The sequence below is a fragment of the Perognathus longimembris genome, chromosome 7, assembly GCF_023159225.1.
Source record: "Perognathus longimembris pacificus isolate PPM17 chromosome 7, ASM2315922v1, whole genome shotgun sequence".
NCBI classification, from domain to species: domain Eukaryota; kingdom Metazoa; phylum Chordata; class Mammalia; order Rodentia; family Heteromyidae; genus Perognathus; species Perognathus longimembris.
In genome coordinates this window covers 72,337,120-72,361,245 of record NC_063167.1, presented here as the reverse complement: position 1 = coordinate 72,361,245, position 24,126 = coordinate 72,337,120, and the positions used below count along the sequence as shown (strand labels likewise).

Here is a 24,126-nt window from a genome sequence, read left to right as displayed (position 1 = left end):
CCACTTCTGGCTTTTTCTATATATGTGGTGCTGAGGAATTGAACCAAGGGCTTTATGCATACTAGGCAAGCACTCTACAACTAGGCCACATTACCAGCCTCATGGACTTTCTTGTCGAGGCTGGCTTCAAACCACCATTCTCAGAGTAGTTAGGATTACAGATGTGAGCCACTGCACCTGGATCAAGAATGTCATTAAAACGTGTTCTCTGGATCTTTCGTACAGGAAGAGACACCACTGTTTCTTGCTGCCCGAGAGGGGAGCTATGAAGCAGCCAAGATCCTGCTAGACCATTTTGCCAACCGTGACATCACAGACCACATGGACCGCCTCCCCAGGGATGTTGCTCGCGACCGCATGCACCATGACATCGTGCGCCTCCTGGATGAGTACAACGTGACCCCCAGCCCCCCGGGGGCGGTGCTGACTTCTGCCCTCTCCCCTGTCATCTGTGGGCCCAATAGGGCCTTCCTCAGTCTGAAGCATACCCCCATGGGCAAGAAGCCCAGACGGCCCAACACCAAAAGCGCCGTGCCCACCAGCCTCCCCAACCTGGCCAAGGAGACCAAAGGTGCCAAGGGGAATAGGCGCAAGAAGTCTCTGAGTGAGAAGGTGCAGCTGTCCGAGAGCTCGGTGACATTATCCCCAGTGGACTCCTTGGAGTCTCCTCATACCTATGTGTCCGACACCACCTCCTCTCCCATGCTTACATCCCCAGGGCTCCTGCAGGCCTCCCCCAACCCGCTGCTGGCCCCGCCGGCTGCCCCAGCCCGTACTCAGCATGCGCTCTCCTTCTCTAACCTCCATGACATGCAGCCCATGGCCACTGGGGCCGGCACCGTGCTTCCCTCGGTCAGCCAGCTGCTGGCCCACCACCACATCGTCCCCCCCGGAAGTGGCAGTGCGGGCGGCCTGGGCCGGCTGCATTCAGTCGCCGTCCCGGCGGACTGGATGAACCGCATGGAGACGAGTGAGACCCAGTACAATGAGATGTTTGGCATGGTCTTGGCTCCAGGTGAGGGCAGCCATCCTGGCATTGTGCCCCAGAGCAGGCCACCGGAAGGCAAGCCCGGCCCCCCACGGGAGACCTTGCCCCCCATTGTGACTTTCCAGCTCATTCCCAAAGGCAGCCTTGCCCAGCCAGCTGGGGTTCCTCCACCCCCGACTACCTGCCCTCCATCTGTGCCAGGGCCCTTGCCTGCCATGTACCAGATCCCAGAGATGGCCCGGTTGCCCAGTGTGGCCTTCCCCACCACCATGATGCCCCAGCAGGACGGGCAGGTAGCTCAAACCATTCTCCCTGCCTACCATCCTTTCCCAGCCTCTGTGGGCAAGTACCCCACGCCCCCTTCCCAGCACAGCTACGCCTCCTCCAGTGCTGCTGAGCGAACCCCCAGCCACAGCGGCCCCCTGCAGGGGGAGCACCCCTACCTGACCCCATCCCCAGAGTCTCCTGACCAGTGGTCAAGCTCATCACCCCACTCTGCCTCCGACTGGTCAGACGTGACCACCAGCCCTACCCCCAGTGGAGCTGCAGGCGTGCAGCGTGGAACTGGGGCACACATGGCGGAGCCACCACACAGCAAGATGCAGGTGTACGCGTGAAGAGAAAGCCTCCAGCACAGTCAAAAGTGCTTCTCGTCAATGCTGCTGAGGAACAAATGAAGGTCATTGGAAAGAAAATGAAGAAATCTCAGTAACCAGCTTTGGGAGGCAAGAGAGGGAAGATGCTCATGGCTTGCGGTCTCCGCTTGGCTGAGTCTTGGCAGGGCTGGTGGGCAGGACCTAGCTCCTCAGGCCCTGGACATGCAGTGAGCACGAGCGTGGGCCATGTTACTCTCTTGTCCTAGAACAAGATGGATGCCTTTTGAAGCTCTGATGTGCTTGCAGCTTGAACTGCATTTCAAACCCTGGGGACTTCTGGGCTTCTGCTCTACATAAGAAGATTCTACACTAGAGTCTGATTGGAAATTGCTTCCTGGAATTGTGCTGAGTTGACCTGGTTCATCTCCTCAACCTTAGAAATCCTTTCTGTTTCACCTGGTGTTTCCCTCTGAGCACCAGTGGATGATTGGATGAGCGATCGAGCCATCCTTGTGCTTTTGGTCATTCCTGCCCCTCCTCCTGGGAAGCCCTCCTCCCATGGGCTTTCCTTCCCTTAGAGTTCTCAACACAGGCCTTGCAGGTATGTTTCTGTAGAAGACATGTCCACACATCACTCCTAGAGGGAGAAGGAGAACAACATTTTTCTTCAGCCCAATTTGGTGGCAGGAGAGCCCTTTAAGAGAATGCATTCTCTTTCCAAGTCAGCTATGTGCTTGTGGGTTTTGTCAGTATAAAGTGTTATCCCTAGCTGTCTAGTTAACTATGATCTTACCCCCTTTGTTAAAAACAAACAAAAAAAAAACAGCAAAAGGAGTAGAATGTTGGAGTGGCCAGGAGATAAGCTAACTCAGGCTAGAAGCAGTAGCTCCACTTCCATTCTAGCATTCCATTGCCTGTCAGTATGAAGGACACCACCCCAGTCCTAGGATTCTAGCCATGCTTCCCGTTCTTCCAGCAGATGGCGCAGTCCTCACTTTCTAATCTCCCATATGTCTCCACAGAAGACAATGTCTCCCACCACTCCTCTGATTTTAGCACCACAGTGGCTTGGGCTCAAGGATCCACTGATCGTCACTTTCCTTTCCATCAGTCTCTATTTCCTAATTTTTTATTTTATTTTATTTTTGTGAGGAGGGCAATACTGGGATTGGAACTCAGCACCTTGTTTGTGCTTGCTAGGCAAGCACTCCACTACTTGGAGACCCCTAGCCCTCTTTGCTGATGATCTTTTAGATCAGAAGCCTTTATGCTCATTTCTCTCCACACTGTGAGCTGAGTTCCACTGCACCCAGGTGCTCACTGAAATGGCAGGAAATGGGCAGTTGGCGTGGTTTTCTAGGGTGCACTGTGAAGTGGCCTTTGCTGGGTCCTCCTTCCATCCCTTCTCTCTAGAGCAGTATGCTGTTCCAACTATTGGGCTAAGTCCAAGGCCTACCAAGGCTTTTCCTAGAGTTGTCATCTCCATGATGGGTGCTTACCAGCTGGGCCTACCACTATCAGTGCAGGGCCTATGACACCCTGACTCCCCCCAGAGCAGCAGCATTTAGTCACCTGTAAGAGCAGTGGTTTCCTTGCGCTCCCCCTTGCTGCCTTAGTGGTTCTGGAGCCACACTACTGCCTGGTACCGTTGTGCCCAGAGCACCCGGGACATGTTGTGTGTATCACAGGAATGGGTTGTTCTGTTCTGGTTTGATGATAATTGTCTTTCCTGCCATGGTTGGGGTGTTAACCGAGCTCCCTGCTTGCCTCACCTGTCTGTCTGTCTGTCCTATGGAAGGCCTGGGGATTTGTTGGTACAGCCATCGGTTAGCAGGGTTGCTGGAGCAACCCTGGAAATGCTGGAGCATTTCTTCTTGTCTCATCCAAGTTCGTGGGATAATTTGTTCTGGCCTGATTATGGTAGATTAAGCTTGTTCTTAATTTTTATTCCCTCCTGTGTTACCATCCTGCCAGCTCATGTGTGTGTGTCTGTGTGTGTCTGTGTGTGTGTGTGTGTGTGTGTGTGTCTGTGTGTGTTTCTAAATGGTGCTTCTCCACCTTTGGACCCCCTTAATTCCTGATGGGGAAGTGTGGAGCACACCACTTCTTCCCTCTCTGCCCCTGCTCCTCCACTGCCCAGCATGTCAGCCTCCCGCCCCCCTTCCCTGCGCACACTCAGTGTGGGGCCCATTTCCCATTGGCTGTTTCTCCGTCCTAGGACACTTTAATTTGGATCTTTTGGGTTTGGGGAAGGGAATGTGAAGGTCGTCAGTGCCAGTATGCACAGCAGATCCTGGTGACAAAGGGCGACACTGCCTTTCATTTTACCAATTTTGTAGACTTAAAGTAATAACTAGTAATCATGTTCTCATTTGGGTTCTGAATCGGAGGCTAGTTTGCTTTTTTCAATAGGATACATCTTTTGTCATGCATAGATATTCCCATTTTTTGTTTATTTTTATATATATAAATTCTTTAATGTCCTGGGATTTTGTTACTTTTTTTATTCTTCCATTTTGTTTCAAGCATCATTTTCTGACTTACATGACAGTGGGGAGGGGGAGTCTGAGAGAATGAGGGACCGAGCGTTAAAGGTTTCAGTGAAAGCCGTCATTTTATCTTCTGATTGAATCTTCCGGCGCAGAAGTCTTGCATGAAAGAACCAAAGGTGTAGTGTTGCGCTGGCCCATGGCCAGGGTGCTGAGCCTCGGCGGTTGCATTGAATGTACATTGACTTCTGGAGGAAGTCCTCGGGTCCCCACCAGCAACTGTTTGGTACTATGGCAACTTTTTGTGTATATTTTTCGTAAAAGTGATATTATATCTGTTTGTATGAGAAACCAGTAACCAGTAAGATGACCGCATATTCCTGACTAGACATAGTAAGGAAAGTGCACACTTTGTTTTTACTTTTCAGTTTCGTTCTAAAAGTAGTTAAGATAAAATTTATATGAAAACATTTTTATCACAAAATAAAAAAGATTACAAGTCAGACTTGGTGGTATTGTATTTTTCCCCCCAATTCTGTAGCCCAGACTATAGGAGCAAGGAGACTAAGACAGTAGTAGTCACTCAACAAAGACAAGCCCAGGACCAAATGGATTCACTGTGGAGTCCTGCCGAGTCGTGCCAGGCCTTCAAAGTGAATTACTACCAGCTGGGCAGTGGCACTTGCCTGTGATACGAGCTACTCAGGAGGCTGAGATCTGCAGGTGGTGGTTGGAAGGAAAGGCTCTTTATCTCCAATTAACAACAAAAAGCCATTAAGTAGAGCTGTGGCACCAGCCTTGAGTGAAAAAGCCAAGCAAGGGCACAAAGCCTTGAGTTCAAGTCTAGTCCTAGTGTGCACACGTGCACACACACACCAATGCTCCTCAAACTATTTAATAGTTGACTTTCCCACCCTGAGGATGATCTTTTTATGTCCGTCCTGTCCTCCTTGTCCTCCCTCCTCTTCCTCTCTTCCTCCTTCCCTTTCTTCCTTCCCCCTCCCTTTACTTCCTTTCCCCCTTCCTTCATCCCTCCCTCCCTCCTTTCCTTCTTCCTTTTTTCCTCTCTTCCCTTCCCCTTACCTCCCTCCCTTGGTCCTTCCTCCTTCCCTCCCTCATTTTTGTATGTGTGCTGATACCAGATCTCAAACTCCTGCTTGACTTTTTCTACTCAAGGCTGGCGCTCTACCACTTGAGCCACACCTCTGCTTTTGGATTTTTGGTGCTTCTTTGGAGATAAGAGTCTCTGGAATGATCTGCTCAAACTGGCCTAGGACCCGGATCCTCATTTATCTCAGCCTCCTGAACAGCTAGGATTTCCAGCTTGAGCCACCGAGTGCCTCTGCTGGGGTTTTCCTTTCTATCCAGTTCTAGATTCTTCCACCACACTGCACTGGGACACACATGGCGTGGATGCCCGGTGTCCCCAGGAGAGTAGGATGAGCGGGTGGCCACACAAGCAGCTTATGACACTTGGAGGCTGAGCACGGGGGCTGCAGGAGGCAGGGCGGGAAGCCGTGGGTTTACTGCTTCCTCCTTTGCTGCCAGGGACCCCCCAGCAGTGAGGAGAACACCTGCACCTGCAAAACCCCGGTTCCAGTTTGGATCTGAAGGAGCAGAGGCGACGAGGAAGGGGCACTCCCAGGTTGGGGGGGGGCGCGGGTGGCCCCCTCTTCGTGCCTCGTGCCAGCCCGCCTGCTCCTCCTCCTCTGTGCCCGCCGCCCGCGCGAGCTCAACGTCTGAGCGTTGCTGGGGTGGGGGGGACGGCGTGCCCCTCAGACGTCGCTGACCCTGGTGCCATGGGAGCCCCCAAACCCCGCAGCCTGAGCCCCCAGCCGCCGCCCATGGAAGCCTGACGCTGGAGCCAGAGTCGCCCCTGCGCCCAGGACCCCCGGCCCGAGGAGGGGCGGCGATGGGCCCGGATCCGGGCGGCTGGCCGGCCATGCTGGGCCTGGCGCTGCTCCTCCCGGCCGCGCTCGGGGAGGAGGTGCTGTTACGGCCCGAGTGGGGCTTCGAGTCCTACGAGATCACCGTCCCGAAGGAGCTGCAGGGCCGGGGCGGCGGTGGGCCGGGTTGGCCGGGCGTGTCCTACCTGCTGCGGCTGGGCGGCCGGCCGCGCGTCCTCCGCCTGTGGCCCAAGCGCGCCCTGCTGCCGCACCAGCTGCCCGTGGTCTCCTTCTCGGCGCGCGGGGAGCCCCTGGAGGACCTCGCCCACTTCCCCCGGGACTGCCACTTCGCGGGCTCCGTGGACGGCGCCGAGGGCTCGGGGGCCACGCTCAGTATGTGCGCGGGTGGGCTCCGCGGCGTGATCCGCGTGGACGCCGAGGACTACCAGATCCAGCCGCTGGCCGCCTCGTCCCGCTTCGAGCACATCGTGTACCTGCTGAAGCCGGAGCCCGCGGACGCGCAGGCCTGCGGGTGGAGGGCCGAGGAGTGGGGCGCGTCCCCGAACCCCGCGCCCCGCATGCGGGACTACGTGACGGCCTACAAGCACCAGCGCTACCTGGAGCTGGTGCTGGTCTTCGACCAGGGGCGCTTCTCGGCCTCCAAGGGCAACCTGTCCCGCGTGGTCGTGGACGCGACTCTGCTGACGGCCATCATGGACACCTACTTCCAGGACATGCAGCTGCGGATCTTCCTGGCGGGCCTCGAGGTGTGGCCCGGGAAGAACAAGATCAACCTGGAGCACAGCACCTTGGACACGGTGCTGGAGCAGTTCGTGTACTACCGCGCGTACACGCTGCAGAGGCAGATCCCGGGCGACTGGGCACACCTGTATGTGAGCAAGACCTACACGGACGCAGGCGCCTGGTCCCGGGGCAGGGTGTGCGACGTGTTCCGCACCGGCTCCGTGAGCTCCTTCCCCGACGTCAACGTCCTGACGGCCGCCACGTGGTCGGCCCACGAGCTGGGCCACTCCCTGGGCATGGCGCACGACCAGGCCTACTGCCAGTGCCGCAAGAGGACCAGCTGCATCATGGGCACCGGGCGGACCGGCTTCAGCAACTGCAGCTACATAGACTACTTTAAGTTCGTCTCTCAAGGGGCCTCGTGCCTCACCAACATCCCCAAACCGCCGGTTCCCTATAAGAAGTGTGGCAACAAAGTTGTGGAGAAGTGGGAGCAGTGTGACTGTGGCTCCCTGGAGGAGTGTCAGAAAGACCCCTGCTGCGAAGCCGATTGCAAGCTCGCGCCCGGCGCCAACTGCAGCTTCGGGCTCTGCTGCCAGCGATGCAAGTTCCTCCCGTCGGGACACATGTGCCGGGAGGAGGAAAACGAGTGCGACCTGCCGGAGTACTGCAACGGGGTGTCCCACCTCTGCCCAAAGGACACTTACAAGCAGGACGGGACCCCCTGTAAGTATGAAGGCCAGTGCTTCAGCAAGGGATGTCGATCCAGGTACATGCAATGCCAAAGCATTTTTGGCCCCGATGCCAGGGAGGGTCCTAGGCGATGTTATGAGGCGGTTAACCTAGTTGGCGATCAGTACGGTAATTGTGAGATCAAGGACGTCACCAGTTACGTGAAGTGCTCTGTGAAGAATGTTCTGTGCGGCAGGCTGCAGTGTATAAATGTCAAAGAGATCCCGGACCTGCCGGAGCACAGTCTGATCATTTCTACCTACCTGAAAGAGGAAAATCTGATGTGCTGGGGCACTGGCTACCACCTGTCCATGCAACCCATGGGAATACCAGACCCAGGGGCCATCAGCGATGGCACTTATTGCGGCGATAAACAGATATGTGTGAAAAGAACTTGTGTCAATTACACAACCCTGCTATTTGACTGCTTGTCCAAGAAGTGTAATGGCCGAGGCGTGTGCAACATGCAAAGGAACTGCCACTGTCTGTATGGCTGGGCCCCGCCATTCTGTGAGGAGACAGGGTTTGGGGGGAGCATTGACAGTGGGCCCCCAGGACCCATTCGGGAGTTGGTGCCCTCTTCCATTCAGATTGTGCTCCTTATGCTGTTGCGTCTGATTTTATTTGCCATCACCGTGGTGATTGTGCTTTTCAGGCAAGCAATAATAAAGTGTTTCACACCATGAATAAAACACCAGAAAAGAATGCAGAGAAAAGAGAGGAAAAAAATGTAACCTGGCAATCCTTAGCCATTCGATCCTGTGGGCTCAGTTGTTGAATGAGCTTATCATCTGTCCAAATGACTCTCCATTCTTCTCACCAGTTTTTTATATAAATGTCCCACACATTCAGATCAGCAAATAAATAGTGTTCTCATTTTGGAAAAAAAAAATACATTCATTTTCCCTAGTATTTCTTTGCACTTTGGTGCGGTGAGCAAGTTTGTTGTGCCCCATTGGTGTCTCAGAACACAGAAACTCTCTGCTTTCTAGAACAAGTGTGGTTTTCCCCAGGACAGCCCTGTCTTAGAATCCGGTGCAAACAAGGATGGCCTCGCCTGTCTGCCTCGGGGAGTCCAGTGCTCATAATACTCCTGCACCTGTGCTGACAATCCATCAGCCTGGGAGCACAAATGGCAAGCATTCATTTGGAGAACTGGCCTCGCTCCCCAGGGTCACTGCAGGGCTGGCCTCACTCCCCGGGGTCACTATGGCTCTGTAGGTGCAGGGCCTAACTCAGTACTTGGCTGGGCCTCCACTGAGCCCATCACTACACTGACCTTTCAAGGTCTGCATTGTTCCACCCTTCCTAAGTCCTTAGTAGAGTCTGGTGCAAGACAACAACAAAATCCTGTTTGGATCTCACAGCCACCTGGCGGCTGGGTCCTTGGTGAGGGACACCTAGATCCAGAAAGAAAGGAAGATTCTAGTTACTATGGCTGCTAGGAAAACTTAACAGTAACAAAAACTACTAAGCCCTGGAAAAGCACAAATGACTACAAATACTGGGGAGACAAGATGCATGCAAACAACTCACAGAAAGGGACAGGGATTGGTCTCAGCTACTTAACCCTAAAGCACCTCATTCAGACAGACACAACACACTGGAGAAACACACACTCCTTTACACAAGCTATATAGTGATGCTGCTGTCTGTAAGCACAAAGGCCTAGCTCTCGGGAAACCACCTGACCACTTAGGGTGCTTCCCCCGCCAGGTAAGTGGAATTGCATTCCATCCAGCCCATGTAAACCTTACACACTTTGCACTGCACACACATGGTCACCAGCCTTCGCCCCATTCCCGGGCTCTCCCAGCCCTTCCACAGAGCTGTCACCCTCCGATCCCAGCCACGCTCTCCCATCACAATGACAATCCACAAGTCTGCCCCCCCACCCCCCCACCCCCTTGGCCCATCTCATCTGCATAGGACACGCCCTGTCCATGATGTCATGGGAGGTGCCCTTCCCTCCAGCCAAAGCACCCCCCACCCCCGTCAGCTGTGTTCTCTGCCCACCTGCGCGCCCTTTGGGGGGTCCAGGATGTGACCACCCACCCTCCCTCTTACCTCTCCCCCCTCCGATGGGTTCAGTGGAGGGTCTCAGCATCATCCCAGGGTAGACCCAGCAGCATGAATCCTGGGATTGGCCCTGCGCTCCTTGGCCTCTGGACCTGTCTTCCTACAATGGAGTTTAATGGATAGAACGTTTAGGCTTAGAAAAGATGCTGCTGGCCAGGTGCGGTGGCTCACGACTGTAATCCTAGTGACTCAGGAAGCTGTGATCTGAGGATCCAGGTTCAAAGCCAGCCCAGGCAGGGAAATCTGTGAGACTTTTTATCTCCAATTAACAAGCACAAAGCCAGAAATGGAGCTGTGACTCAAGTGTTCAAGCACCAGCCTTGTATGAAGAAGCTAAGGGTTACTGGCCCATACACACATGCTCTCCTCTCTCTCTCTCTCTCTCTCTCTCTCTCTCTCTCTCACTCTCACACACACACACACACACACACACACACACACAGAGCCAATAAATTTATGGTTACAATGAAGACAAGCAAAATGAGTCCTGTGTTCTTGTGAAGCAAATTAATGAAACCTGTGGGTTGGTAGGAGGTCAGAGGCACAGGTGACAGCCCTGAAATGGGGGGCAGCTCCTGGGACTACCCTTGGTTTGTGGGAACCAGTGTCAGAATTGAATGGAAACAAACTGAATTGGAGGAGAACTGCTGCTGGAGAATTGATTGGCTGTGTCAGGAAGAAATCCTGACTCAGATTTCGATGACCAGAGATACTGTTATGTGTTGACTGACACAACATTTGAATGCTGTGTGTGTGTGTGTGTGTGTGTGTGTGTGTGTACTGAAGTTTGAACTCAGCTTGGCTTTACCACTCCATCCACACCTCCACTTCCAGCCTTTTGCTGATTAACTGGAAATGAAGAGTCTCATGGGGACTTTCTTGCCTAAGTTGGCATCAAATCTTGATCCTTGGATCTCAGCCTCCTGAGTAGCTAAGGTTACAGGCGTGACCAACCAGCACCCGGCTTGGGTTCCTTTTTGACCACTTTACTTTCAGAGTACCTGTCTTAAAGAAGTCAGTTGAGCAACCTGTGTCTAGCATATCTGTTCCTGGGGCTCTGCAAGGGAAGAGGATCTTGGGGTGCTATACTCACCCACATTGAGTCAACCCCAAGACCATCTGTTTTCTGGCCAAATGTTTGCTCATTTGGTACGTACATACAATAGCAAACTTGCATATTATAAAGTAATATAAAAGAGGACATCTTACAAAGGTCACAAGGCAAGACGGGACTGCAATAAGATGCATTCATCTTAACACTAACCCAATGAAGGATGCCCATAAAAGTCTTATCTCAAAAGTCTTTCCAAGCTGGGCATTTTAGTGCACATTTGTAGTTCTAGTAACTCAGGAAGCTGGCACAGGAGATGTCCTCAGGTCAACAGGTCAAGACTAGCCTAGGCAGTGTAATGAGATCCTTTTTAAAAAAGAAGAATCAGGGGCTGGTGGCCCACCCTGTAATCCTAGTTACTCAGGAGGCTGAGATCTGAGGATCATCATTTCAAACAAGCTCAGGCAGCAAAGCCCAAGAGACGCTTATCTTCAATTAACTAGCAAAAATCTGGAATTGTAGATGTGGCTCAAGACGAAGAGTGCCAGCCTTGAGCAAAAAACCAAACACACATGCACACACACACACACACACACACACACTCATGTCCTTCCTAGCAATATAAAAGAGTAAACTACTATATTAATATAAGCAATAATTTAACTACTATATTGATGACTATATTAATATTGCTATTAATATAAGCAATAAAAATGTTAACATAAGCAATATAAGTTATTACATTTACAGCATAACCACATGGAGTGAATAGACGTAAGAGCACATAATACATGATTTCATGTCTATAAAATTTAAAAAAAAACTAACTTGTGGCAATAGCCATATGAAAGTTGTCATCTTCGTGCTGTACTGACTGAGAAGCTATGAGGGGACTCCGGAATGACACAAACAGCCTGCATCCTCTCTGTGTCATCATCATACACGTGTGTTGCTTGTGTCAAAACCCCTTGAGTTTAGTACTCCAGATGTATACGTTTTACCTACAAAACCCCTTGAGTTTAGTATTTCAGATGTATGCATTTTACCTACGAAAGTAATGTCATCATGAAAGTATAATTTTTCTCCATTACTGAGATTTGAACTCAGGTCCTCACTCTTGCTTAGCTTTTTCCCCTCAAGGCTGGTGCTCTACCACTTGAGCCACAGCTCCCCTTCTGGCTTTTTGCTGATTCATTGGAGATGAGACTCCTGGACTTGCCTGCTGGGGCTGGTCTCAACGTGGTCCACGGATCTCAGCTTCCTGAGTAGCGGGGAGGCCAGGCTTGGGCCCCCAGTGCCCTGCTATTGAAATCTTTCAAACGTGAAAGAAAATAGAAGTAAGCAAGACCATGTGGCCAGCACATCTTCACCTAGTTATTCTGAGGAGTGGCGTGGCAGACCCGACAGGCCAGAAGCAGAAGCTGTGTACCACGGAGAGGAGATGGGCTATAGGAGCGGTGGAGAGGACCATTGTGAATCCATTTGGATCCAAAGTAAAATGAGTGTGTGTGTGTGTGTGTGTGCGTGTGTTTGAGAGAGAGAGAGAGAGAGAAAGAGAGAGACAGTGACAGAGACAGAGACTGGCTAAAGATTATGTTCTCACATAATCCTGGTAATTAAAGCTGTTTGCAGACATGGAATCCAGCCTTACGGCAACTGTATGAAGTCAGCACCCAGAAGGACATGCAGTACAGGCAGGGCTGGGAGCAGCCCTCCTTGATCCTAGACTAAATAACACCAGATTACCCAGGAAGCCCAGGGCAGCTGGCCAGGCAGGCTTTGAAGGACATGCTACAGATCAGGAGGCAGCAGGAAGACATTCTGAGAGCTGGGGGACTGAAAACCAGGGGACAGAGAGAAATCATGGAGAATCTGAGCCTAGCAGTATTGCATATGTGTGTGTGTTTGTACATGTACACACATGCACACATATACTGGTACTGGGGCTTGAGCTCAGGACCTCATTCTCTCACTTGACTTTTCTGCTCAAGGCTAGTTACCACATCTCTACTTCCAGATTTTTTTCTGGTTCATTGGAGATAAAGAGAATTTTCTGCCCAAACTGGCTTTGAACTGCAATCTTCAGATCTCAGCCTCCTGAGTAGCTAGGATGACAGTCGTGAGCCACCAGCACCACCAGCCGGTACTGTGTAGCAGGCACAGCTTTTCATGCACAGATAAAAGTCAGGAAGGGCCATGTTCTGTGTCACTTGTTCTACATCTGAGATGAAAGAGTAGGGACAAATTCTGGTGATAACAGAACGAAGAAAAAAACGAATGAACAGCTTCTCCTGACTCATTACCTCTCTCCATCCTATTGAGGAGATGGGGAGGTTGACGATCCTGTTTGCGCCGGACCTCAGGGTCACTCTCTCAAACAGGAAAGGACAAGGTCCAAGGCCATTAAGATTTGTACCCTATGGAGGCAGGAAAGAACTCAATCATTTAAAATAATAACAAGTCAGGCATTGGTGGCTCATCCTTGTAACCCTCAGGAAGCTAAGATCTGAGGATTGCAGTTTGAAGCCAACCTGGGCAAGAAAGTCTGTGAGATCAGCACACACACACACACACACACACACACACACACACACACACACACACACACACCAGAGAGAGAGAGAGAGAGAGAGAGAGAGAGAGAGAGAGAGTATGTGTTTTTGTTGTTGGAAATCACTCCATCAATGTAAAGTTTTGTCTTCCTTTCCCTGTATTACAGGAAGGAACCACAGCTTCGTCTCACACAAGGACCATGAGTCACTATTACAGTGCTTCAGGAAGGCTGCAAGTCAGACTAGAAGAATCACAACCTGCATCTGATGCTGACAGCAAACCCCGTGACGGGGACAGGAGCAGGATGCGGCGCCGTCAGTGGTGGCAGGTGGTTGTGGGGGGGGGGGAGTGGATTCTGCAGAAAGCAGAGAGGAGCAACAAAGGCACAAAGAGATATGAAGTTTGGTTTGGCTTTTAAGGTGAAGTTGGGGGATCAGAAGGCGGGTCCTTAGGGGATTAGAGGATCCGGTCGACTTTGATGACGTGGACAGAAAGGAGAGATTCTGTTTGAACACAGGGAGAGGTTCTGGACTCTTCAAAGCACAACTTGTGTCCATTTTCAAGCCATCATTCACAGGGATTTTTTTTTACTGCAGATAAGGATTATTATTGCTAAATTACATTATTGCTCCATGATTTAAACAAAGGTTATTAAATCCTGAGATGAGAGGATATAAGTGTTCCAGAAACATTGCCTGGGATCACACAAGCCCCAAAGGAGACAGAGTTCACAGAGCCTCGGTCAGACCAGGTAATCCTCTCCCCCACCCAGCCACAGGCAATAGGGGCTAAGGGCTTTCTAGAAGCATCTGTTGTCCTCTGCCAGCTATGAACTAAGCACAACTTACAAGTCACAGCCTTACTGATGACACTGATGCTTTCTGTTGGGATGTTGTTTGAAGTGTTTGTTTTCTCTCTTTCTTCCTGGTGAAGAGTTCAAGTGTGCTGGGTTCAATCATGGCCCTCTGGTAGAATCAGGAGGAGATTTACTCCCCTCGCAGTCAGCTTGGTTATCTGTTAAACAAGTTAATGGCGTTGGGTAGCCTAGTTGGTGGGCTGAAATTTGATGGCATGGTTACTCACTTAGGCTCATCAAAAGGATGCTTTAGCCTGGCACCAGTAGCTCAGGCCTGAAATATTAACTACTCAGGAGACTGAGATCTGAGGATCACAGTTCAAAGTCAGCCAGGGCAGGAAAGTCTGTGAGACTTATCCTCAAATACCCAGCAAAAAGCTGGAAATGGAGCTGTGGCTTAAGCTGTAAAGCACTAATTTTTGAGCCAAAAAGCTTAAGAACAATACCCAAGCCCTGAGTTCAAGTCCCAGGATCAGTACATACTCAAAAAAGTTTCCATATCTCCATTCCCCCAGCCATCCAGATAAATACTAACCATTTGTATTTTAGAAGGTACAGAAATGGAAAACAACCCACTATTTGGGGGAGAGGAAGTTCAGGAAAGGAATGTAGGACTTCTGGAATGAATCTGTGTGTGTGTGTGTGTGTGTGTGTGTGTGTGTGTGTGTGTGTGTGTGTAAACTGGAGCTTGTGATCAGGGCCTTATGCTCTCACTTGGTCTTTTCACTTAAGACTGGTGCTTAACCCTTGAGTCACATCTGTACTTCTGGCTTTTTGCTGGTTAATTGGAGATAGAGTCTCTCTGGTTTGTCTTCCTGGGCTGGCTTCAAACTGTCAGGCTCAGATCTCAGCCTCCTGAGTAGCTAGGAATACAGGTATGGGCAGCACCTAGCATGCATTTTTTAATAACTCCCGGGAAAGTTTAAGATTTTTTTTAAAAAAATCTGTTTTTTCATCAATATGTTTTGAGGCAACATCTACCTGTGTACCTTCCAAATGTTTCAGTTGCCCAAATGGGATTACAGGTATGGCCTGGCTTAAGGTTTCTTTTTTCCAAATTAAATTTCACCAGTCTAGAACAGCTGGTGACAATGAGCATGCCACTTAATACCAATAAGCCTTAGGATTTTCTTATCTGTAAAATGCACTGGGACATAAAGGGTGTCATTGATCGCCTTGATTGTACTCATAGTCTGACCTGTTGAATTCAAACCCTTTGAACAACTACGTAAAGCTCACTAATGTTGTCGAGACATATTTTTCACCCTGAACTCAGCATTTGGAGGATCACTTGGTTTGGATCCATTTACTTTGATTTTTCTTGACTTTGGAGAAAGCCCATCATGTCCTGCATGTCTGTGAGAAAGCCCATCTTGCTCGCCCTCTGCTGGCCTTTCTGAAAATAGCAAGGGCAGACTCCCCCGCCCCGCCCAATGCAACTGGTCTCCAGTAAGGTTTCGAAGGCCTGGCAGGTAAAAAGAAAATTTTCATACATTTATTTATGTATATATATATATATTTATTTATTTGTGCAAGTGTTGGGGCTTGAACTCAAGGCCTTGGCTCTGCCCCTTAGCTTTGTTTCCCCACTCAAAGAGGGTGTTCTACCACTTGAGCCACATCTCCCTTTTTGGCTTTTTGTTGGAACTTGGACTTTCTTGCCTTGGCTGGCTTTGAATCATGATACTCAGCCTCTTGAGTATATAAGAGTACGAGTCTGAGCTACAAGTGCCTGGGCCACCTCATAAATTATACTTCTTAATCTCTACATTTAATTTGGGATTTCCTTGCATTGTAAAATCTGAATTTTGTTAGAAAATATTCTTTTCCTTCATATGTGATTTGGTGATTGAGTTTCTGTATCCTTCTCCTTGGTGTGAATGTGTTTGGCTTGTAGATCTAGAAGAGCCCAGAGATTTCCAAGAAAACTACCAAGGGCTCTGAGATCCTTGGAGTCTTAGTGTCTGGAGTCGGGCCTCCAGGGAAGATGGCGTATGCGCGCATCCGGCTGCTCTTCCTGCTGAGCTGTGTCACCAGCCCAGAAGTCCTAGGTGGTGAGTAGCAGTCACCCAGTGCGGTGGATGCCCCAAGCAGCCATGTCATGTGCACACAACAGGACCTTCCACTCACCCCCATGAAACCACTGAGGCTGGCACTGGCTCTCCCCCAAGACCCACCCTGCTTCTCATCTGTGGTCTCCCTTGTTCCTCTTCCTCCTCCTCCTCCTCCTCCTCCTCCTCCTCCTCCTCCTCCTCCTCCTCCTCCTCCTCTCCTCTCTCCTCCCCTCCTCCCCTCTCCTCCTCTTCTCCTCTTCTCCTCCTCCCTCCTCCTCTTCGTCCTCCTCCTCCTCTTTACTGTGGCTTGAACTTAGGGCCTTGAGCTCTTGCTTGACTTTTTTGTTCAAGGCTGGTGCTCTACCACTTGAACCACAGCTCCACCTCTGGTTAATTGGCTTTGTCTGCCCAGTCTGCCTTGCAACGGTGATCCTCAGATCTCAGCCTCCTGAGCAGCTAGGATTACAGGTGTGAGTCCCTGGTGCCTGGCAACAGTAGAACTTTCAGCCATACTTCAGAGTTCTTCTGGAGGTGTTCTTTTATCCTTCCTGTGGGAGGCTGGGGGTCTGTAGGCCGGCTCAAGCCTGGGCACCTGTCCTTCTGCTCTCTTGAGCTGTAACCATCTTCTGCTCATTCACAGATATCCTCAGACCCAGCTGTGCTTCCGGATGGTTTTACTTCAAGTCCAGCTGCTATGGATACTTCCGGAAGCTGAGGAACTGGTCTGATGCTGAGGTAAGAGATCTGAGCTGGCCAGGCACTGATGGCTCACGCCTGTAATCCTGGCTGCTCAGGAAGCTGAGCGGTGAGGACTGTAGTTTGAAGCATCCAGGGAAGACGAACCCAGGAAATGCTTATCTCTTGTTAACCATCAGAAAACCACAAGTAACACAGTGGCTTGAGTGGAAGAGCACAGATTTGAGTGAAAATGTCCAATTACAGCAGAAGACCCTGAGTTCATGTCCTAATACTTGCGCGCGCGCGCGCACACACACACACACACACACACACACACACACACACACACGACTCTAACTAGTTGGCTTCTCTAGAGCAAGGCTGACAGATGCCCGGGTCTCATTTGATTCCGAGTTAGATGTCATCCCCCACCCCCTTCAGGAGAAGCCACCTGGCTGCAGAAATGAAGAGAGGAGGGCTGTAGGTTCAGTGGAGTCAACTTTGTAAACTGTGTTGACCAGACACTGAATGAGCTGGAGGATGTAAGAGTCAGTAACACCCCATGCCTCAGAAGGCTAGAAATGTGGACCTGGAAGGTGACAGGAGAGGAGGGAAGCATAATGGGATTCTTCTGTGAGATTCACAGAAAGAGAGTGATGGGCAGCGAGGCCTCAGGGACCCCAGGCAATGTATGAAGTGCTCAGACTGGGTGCTGTGGCTCATGCCTATAATCCCAGGCATAATCCTGAGAGCTGAGGATCATGGCTCAAAGCCAGCCTGGACAGGAAAGCCCACAAGACTCTCATCTCCAATTAACAACACCAAAAGCCATTAAATGGAGGTGTGGCTCAAGTGATAAGGTGCCAGCCTTGAGCAAAAATGCTAAAGGACAGCATCCAGCCTCTGAGTTTAAGACCCAGGAGTGGTCCCTGGAAACTATGAAGCAATCCAGGTGGGAAGTTCCATTGTTCACCACGCCCCACCACCACATGGGCTTTGCTTCATGGAGGCTTTGTCTGAGAATCATCAGTAGCCAGACACTAAGGCCGGGGGTGGGGGTTGGCATTGCTGATTGTGAACCCTGGTACATAGCCCCACAAAGAAGAAACAGATAAACAAGATGGAGCACCTGTCCTATGGACACTCTGATTCAAAAGTTCTTTAGCTAAAAGAGTATGAGGCTGGGTACAGTGGCTCATGCCTGTAATCCTAGCTACTCAGGAGGCTGAGGTCTGAAGATCTCAGTTCAAAACCAGCCCTGGAAGAAAAGAGTGTGAGCCTCTCATCTCCATGAACCACTAAGAAACACAGAAGTGGAGTGGTAAAATGCCAGTTTGAATAAAATAAGAGAGAGAGAAAGAGAGAGAGAGAGAGAGAGAGAGAGAGAGAGAGAGAGAGAGAGAGAGAGAGAGAGAGAGAGCATAAGGGGCTGGAGAAATGGCCCAAGTGGTATATAACACTTGCATAGCAAGTTCAGGGCCTTGAGTTCAATCCCCAGGATGGCAAAACAAACAAACAAAACCATATAGCTGGGTACTGGTGGCTCACACCTGTAATCCTAGCTACTCAAGAGGCTGAGATCTGAGGATAGAGGTTCAAAGCCAGCCCAGGCAGGAAAGTTCATGGTAATCTTATCTCCAGTTAACCACCAGAAAACCACAAGTGGCGCTGTGGCTCAAGTGGTAGAGTGCTAGCCTTGCGCTGAAGAGTTCAGGGACAAAACCCAGGACCAGAGTTCAAGACCCACAACTGACCAAAACAAAGAAAAACATATAGGTGAGGTGCAGAATTGTGACATTTATTTAGAAAATTCAATTCAGTGTGAGCTAAATGACTTTTATAAAATTAGATTATATCAAGAGTAGCAAATAGAGAAAACCTAGGGAAATCATTGCTAGTGTAACCCCTTTCTGACTGACTGTTGAATTAGGAGAGAAAGACAGAGACAGAGACTGAGAGGAAGAAGAAGCAGAGAAGGAGGAGGGGGCCTAGGATGAAGAGGAGGAGAGGGCTGGGGCGGGGAGGGAACAGGATAGGTGGGGGAGGCCCAAGGAGTCCCCAGATCCCCTGGCGTGAGCTTGCGCTGTCCCTTCTGCTGAGCAAACATGGTAGCTTGTCTCCTCCTTGGGCACCATCCCCTTGGGCTCTGGAAGGGGGCTGTGGGTCCATTCTCCACCGCGCAGCAGGGCTGTCTCTCTGCCCCAAGCTGGAGTGCCAGTCCTACGGGAACACCAGCCACCTGGCATCAGTGCTGAGCGTGCAGGAGGCCCGAGTGGCAGCAAAGTACATAGCCGGCTACCAGAGGACCCAGCCCGTGTGGATCGGCCTGCACAACCCCCATGAGGTACCTCCCACCCTGCCCCAACACCCAAGGACAGAACCTCAGCCCTCAGGGTCAGGGCCCAGACCTGGCCATCAATGGTGATGACCCCCACGACACCGTGTTCCACAGCTTCTCATTGAGATCCTTCCCAACTGTGCCACACACAGAACAGCCACATTGCCGGAGTTTCCAAAAAACTGTGCTGTGTGTGTGTGTGTGTGTGTGTGTGTGTGTGTGTGTGTGTGAAATCCACATTAGATCTTGAATGAAAACAAGGCGGGCGCTCCACCATTTGAGCCACAGCACCACTTCTGGCTTTTCCGCGGTTAATTGGAGATAAAGAGTCTTCAAGGACTTTCCTACTCAGGCTGGCTCCCAGCCGTGATCCTCAGATTGCAGCCTCTTGGGCAGCTACGAAGAGAGACGTCAGCCCTCAATGCCTGGCTTACATCTGTTTTTATCAGCTTTTTAGAAATTGTAGCTTAGTTTATTTTTACATTTATGACTGAGCAAAAGAGTGACAAATGAATCTTTGAAAATTCTGCAGTGTTTTCAGTCAACAAAAAAATGCACACTAGAATGATAGTTTGAGATTACCAGGCCTTTTCTTTGCTTTAATGAGCAGTGTTATAAGCACAAGTAAGATTTTCCTTGTTTGCAGGTGAGGAAGTAGATGAAGCACTCCAGCAGTGTACGCTGATAAGCTCAGAATATTCACATGTCTTTGCCACATAATTTAGTTCTAGAGTTCTATTACAAGGGAACATTTTTTTTTTTTTTTTTTGCCAGTCCTTGGGCTTGAACTCAGGGCCTGGGCACTGTCCCTGGCTTCTTTTTGCTCAAGGCTAGCACTGTGCCACTTGAGCCACAGCGCCACTTCTGGCCGTCTTCTGTATATGTGGTCCTGGGGGATTGAACCCAGGGCTTCATGTATACGAAGCAAGCACTCTTGCCACTAGGCCATATCCCCAGCCCACAGGGGAACAATTTTAAGTACCCTAATGTATGTTTGAACAAAATTGTTTGCACTAAAAAAAAAAAAAAAAAAAACTAAGCAAGAGCATGAGGCCCTGAATTCAAGCTCCAGCACACACACACACACACACACACACACACACACACACACACACACACACCTGGGGCTAGTTGGACAAAAATGCAAGACCCAACCTGAAAAGTAAAGCAAAAAACAAACAAACAACAACAACCAAAAAAAAACCTAAGGCAGGTTTGAGGAGTAAATCAAATGGTAGATTTTGCTTAGCAAGCAGGAGGTCCTGAGACAAATCCCAGTACTGAAAAAAGCCAAGTGCTGGTAGCTTATACCTATAATCCTATCTATTCAGAAGGCTGAGATCTGGAGGCTCTTGGTTGGAAGCCAGATCTATCTCCAAAATAACCAACAAAAAGCCAGCCTGGCGGCATGACTCAAGTGGTAGAGTGCCACATGAGCAAGCAAGCCAAGCAAGCATGAGGCCCTAAGTCTGAACACTGGCACTGGCGGGGCTGTGTGGCTGAGGCCGCGGGCCCTGAGTGCCTCCCCTCTCCTGTCCTGGCAGAAGCAGCAGTGGCAGTGGACAGACGGGGCCACCTACGCGTACAGTGCTTGGACCAACAGGACTGCCAGCGGGGGGCAGCAATGCGCGGAGACCGGCCCCCGGGGCAGTAAGTCCCTGACACCCCCACCACCAGGCTGCAGCTCGCCCAGGACCTCCTGGCCGCTCCACACCCTTGCCTCAGCCTCTTTAGAGATGTTTATTTTAAACTCCTGCCACCTGCCACGTGGGCACCGGTTCCCTCTGGAGAAAACCAGGCCATAGGGAGTGGATGGATGGAGAGCATGAAAGCCAGAGGAGCTCGCCAGACTGCTGTCCCATCAGGGTCCCCCGAGCCCTCGAAAGCCAGTCTTCACCCTGGTCCTCTGCTCCTGTTTGTTTTCCTAAGTGCTGTCCCTGAAGGGCAGTGGCCAGAGACAGCACATAGGCCCCCCGTTTCCCTGTCCTGTTTTGCTCCTTCCTTTCCTTTCCTTTCCTTTCTTTTCTTTCCTTTCCTTTCCTTTCCTTTCCTTTCCTTTCCTTTCCTTTCCTTTCTTTTCCTTTCCTTTCCTTTCCTTTCCTTTCCTTTCCTTTCCTTTCCTTTCCTTTCCTTCCCTCCTTTCTTCCTTTCCCTTTTTCATTTCTGTGCAGGCTCTGGGACTTGAACTCAGAACCTTGTGCTTTCCTGTAGCTTTTTGGCTCAAGGCTGCTGCTCTACCACTTGACCCACAGCTTCACTTTCAGCTTTTTGCTGATTCATTGGAGATAAGAGTCTCATAGACTTCTCTGTCTAGGTTGACTTTGACCCTTGATTGTCACATCTCAGCTGGGTAGCTAGGATGACAGGTGTGAGGCTCCCGGCTCGTCTGTCCTTTGTTCTAATAAGGTCAGGTTTGCAGCATTGGTACTAACACCACCCTGGGCTGACTCTTGAGTCTTTGTTGTATGGCTCTCCTGTGTATTGTCTAGAGTTTGCTAGCAACCCTGGTCTCCACAAATTAGATTCTAGGAGCATCTAGAATGTTCCAGGATGTGACAACCCAAAGAACTATCTCCAGTTATTGGCAAATGTCTCCAGTGGCATCAGATTCAGGGGCCATTGAGGCCTGTTGGAAGAATTCATTGCAAAGCAAGAGCACAGAATATGAAAAGTTGGCCCTGGTGGCTCACACCTGTAATCCTAGCTACTCAGGAGGATTGAAGTTCAAAGCCAGCCAGGCAGGAAACTTAAAGACAGAAGATGGTAGCCAGGAGAGGCTCCAGCAGAGCAGCAGAAGGGAGAATGACTCCACAAGAAGCATGGAGGGTAGGACTCATCAACATGTACAGGCTGACCCAGCAGAGACAGGGGAACCAATCACAAGACTCCCCACAGTTTATGTCCAGACCTCCACTAATTAGATCAAGAGCATGCCCCAAGAGGAGGAGCCAAGGGACCCTATATATATGAGGCCCTGGGAAAGCGGGTGCAAGTCTGGCTCCAGGACCCCTCCTTGTACCAGCTTCTCATTTTGTTGTTGCTGCTGCTGTTTCTTTGCTTTCGAATACACTTGATCTGTCTGCTTTGAACACTTTCCTGCTGTGTAATTATTCTTCTTTTTCTGGTCCTGGGGCTTGAATTTCCAGGCCTGGGCACTACCCCTGAGCTTCTTTTTGCACAAGGATAGCAGGTCCACTTCTGGTTTTGTGGTGGTTAATCAGAGATGAGTCTCATGGACTTTCCAGCCTAGCTGGCTTTGAACCGTGATCCTCAGATCTTAGCCTCCTGAGTAGCTAGGATCACAGGTGTGAGCCACCAGTGTCTGGCTTAGACAAACTGCTTAAGCAAAATTCCTTTCCCTGTCAGCTCATGAACAGAGTCATAAAGCTCTGCAGTAATGTTGCCATGTTGCCTGTTTTCAAAATCCTTTTTTAAAACTAGTACCAGGATTTGAACTAAAGGCCTTACCTTTGCTTTACTGAGGCTCTACCACTTGAGCTTCCAGCCTGACCTTTTCTTGTTTTGGAGATGTTTATTTCATGGCCTTTCCTGCCTGGGCTGGCTTTGGATGGCAATCCTCTGGCTCTCGGCCCCCTGAGCAGCTGGGATGATAGACGCGAGTTACCAGTGTCTGGCCTGTGCATATTCTCTTGGCTCCACAGGATGGCAGTGCCCAGCAAGCCTGTGGTCTCCATTTTACCTTCTGCTCCATCTCTGAGATGTGGACAGCCGCCCCACCCTCCGCAGGGTGTCTCGCCCCTTCTCCCCAGACTCCTGCTGGCAGTGGGGCCCATGCAGATACCCCAGCATGACAAGTGATTCTGAGGAGCTTGTTTTGATTGACAGAGCTGGGCCTCTCTTTCCTGCACTCAGTCCTTCTAACGTCCACCAGCTCCTGGCTCCACCCTTCTGGGTAAATGCCCACAGGACCGGAAGCTTCCTGTCACTTAGAAAAGATTTCCCCGAGGATCTTCCCAGTTTCCGGAGCTCAAATCCTCCTTTCTGGTGTGCTCAGATCAAGTTCTGCCACGCAAAGAGGAGCTTGTGCAGTCCGCAGCTGGGTGGGCTTCCAGATGACTTTTGAAAAAAGTGTTGGTACTGGGGCTTGAACTCAGGACCTTGCCCCCTCACTTGGCCTTTTTAGTGTAGAGAGGGTCACACCTCTGCTTCCTAAATGGCTTTATTTCTGTTAGGAAAGGGAGGATCTATAGTGGTTGGAGATCTGGAGGTTGTAGGGTGCACATAGACAAGATGGAAATTTATTCCGTGGCTTTGGCTCATGCAGTTGTAGGGCTCTGGCACATCTGAAACTTCCAGGACAGCCTGGAACTTTCTGTGGGTTGACGGGACAGATGCTTTGAGAAAGCTCAGTCTTTTAATGCCTTCAACTTGTTAGATGTGGCCGACCCTCATTATGGAGAGTAATCTATATTCAAAGTCTAGTGATTTGAATGTCAGTAATATCTAAAACAAACAAAGCCCCCAAAGCTAGCTGCCCCCTAGCTGCCAAACAGTTTAACATCAAGACTGAACATTGAGCCTTGTATGCTAGTCACGTGACAAACACACGGGTAAAGCTGGCAAGCGCAGTGCTGATCCGGATGTCCGTTTGCTTTCTTACAGATTTTCTAACTTGGAACCCAAACCTATGCAGCAAACGGCACCACTTCCTGTGCAAGTACCGTCCATAGAGAGCCCGGCCGCCCGCATGCGCCCTCCTCTGCTTCCTCTTCCTGCTGGCCAAGTGCCCCATGCTCGCCCCTCTCCTACAGAGTAAACTTAGCAGCTCAGAGCCCCCAGGCCTCCAGTGCACTGACTTCAGACGCCTGAGGCCACCGGGGGGCAGGGGGAGGCAGAATGGCTTCTCACCGGGGTTCACCACCCTCCTGCTGCACACCACTACCACCCTCCTGCGGCACACCACTGCCCTTCGCCCCCGCGCCACCCCCCCCAACCGTCGCTGACATCCAGGAGTGTGGTCCCAGGGGGATGAAAGAAACATCTGGAGCTTTGGCCATAGGGAAAAAGGTTTGAAGGCCAGGAGCAAGCGTCTACCTCCTCCACCTCCTTAGCATTGCCCAC

The 24,126-nt window shown here is 50.7% G+C and overlaps 3 protein-coding genes across 3 annotated transcripts in view; all 3 read left to right on the top strand.

Moving 5' to 3' along the window:
• Notch2 (notch receptor 2) overlaps positions 1–4,576 on the top strand; it is a 141,923-nt gene extending 137,347 nt beyond the window's left edge. The window contains exon 32 of the mRNA XM_048351886.1: positions 226–4,576. Coding sequence (XP_048207843.1) covers positions 226–1,605 — 1,380 coding nt within the window. The 3' untranslated portion in view covers positions 1,606–4,576. The remainder of the gene's footprint in view (positions 1–225) is intronic.
• A 1,409-nt stretch (positions 4,577–5,985) lies between these two features.
• Positions 5,986–8,273, top strand: Adam30 (ADAM metallopeptidase domain 30). Its single transcript, XM_048352150.1, has one exon. The coding sequence runs from the start codon at positions 5,986–5,988 to the stop codon at positions 8,119–8,121; it is 2,136 nt and encodes a 711-aa protein (XP_048208107.1). The 3' UTR covers positions 8,122–8,273.
• Positions 8,274–15,961: 7,688 nt separating this feature from the next.
• On the top strand, positions 15,962–23,735 carry Reg4 (regenerating family member 4). The gene is made up of 5 exons (XM_048351887.1): positions 15,962–16,028; positions 16,669–16,763; positions 18,913–19,050; positions 20,589–20,694; positions 23,668–23,735. The coding sequence occupies exons 1-5, from the start codon at positions 15,962–15,964 to the stop codon at positions 23,733–23,735; spliced, it is 474 nt and encodes a 157-aa protein (XP_048207844.1).
• The last annotated feature ends 391 nt before the right edge of the window (positions 23,736–24,126 follow it).

What these genes read in the sequence shown, in the direction of transcription:
- Adam30 (XM_048352150.1), top strand. Translation starts at nt 5,986, where the DNA reads ATGGGCCCGGATCCGGGCGGCTGGCCGGCCATGCTGGGCCTGGCGCTG.
- Reg4 (XM_048351887.1), top strand. Translation starts at nt 15,962, where the DNA reads ATGGCGTATGCGCGCATCCGGCTGCTCTTCCTGCTGAGCTGTGTCACC. An exon ending in CAGCCCAGAAGTCCTAGGTG is followed by an intron (nt 16,029 to 16,668) that starts GTGAGTAGCAGT and finishes GCTCATTCACAG; the next exon opens with ATATCCTCAGACCCAGCTGT. An exon ending in GGAGACCGGCCCCCGGGGCA is followed by an intron (nt 20,695 to 23,667) that starts GTAAGTCCCTGA and finishes GCTTTCTTACAG; the next exon opens with ATTTTCTAACTTGGAACCCA.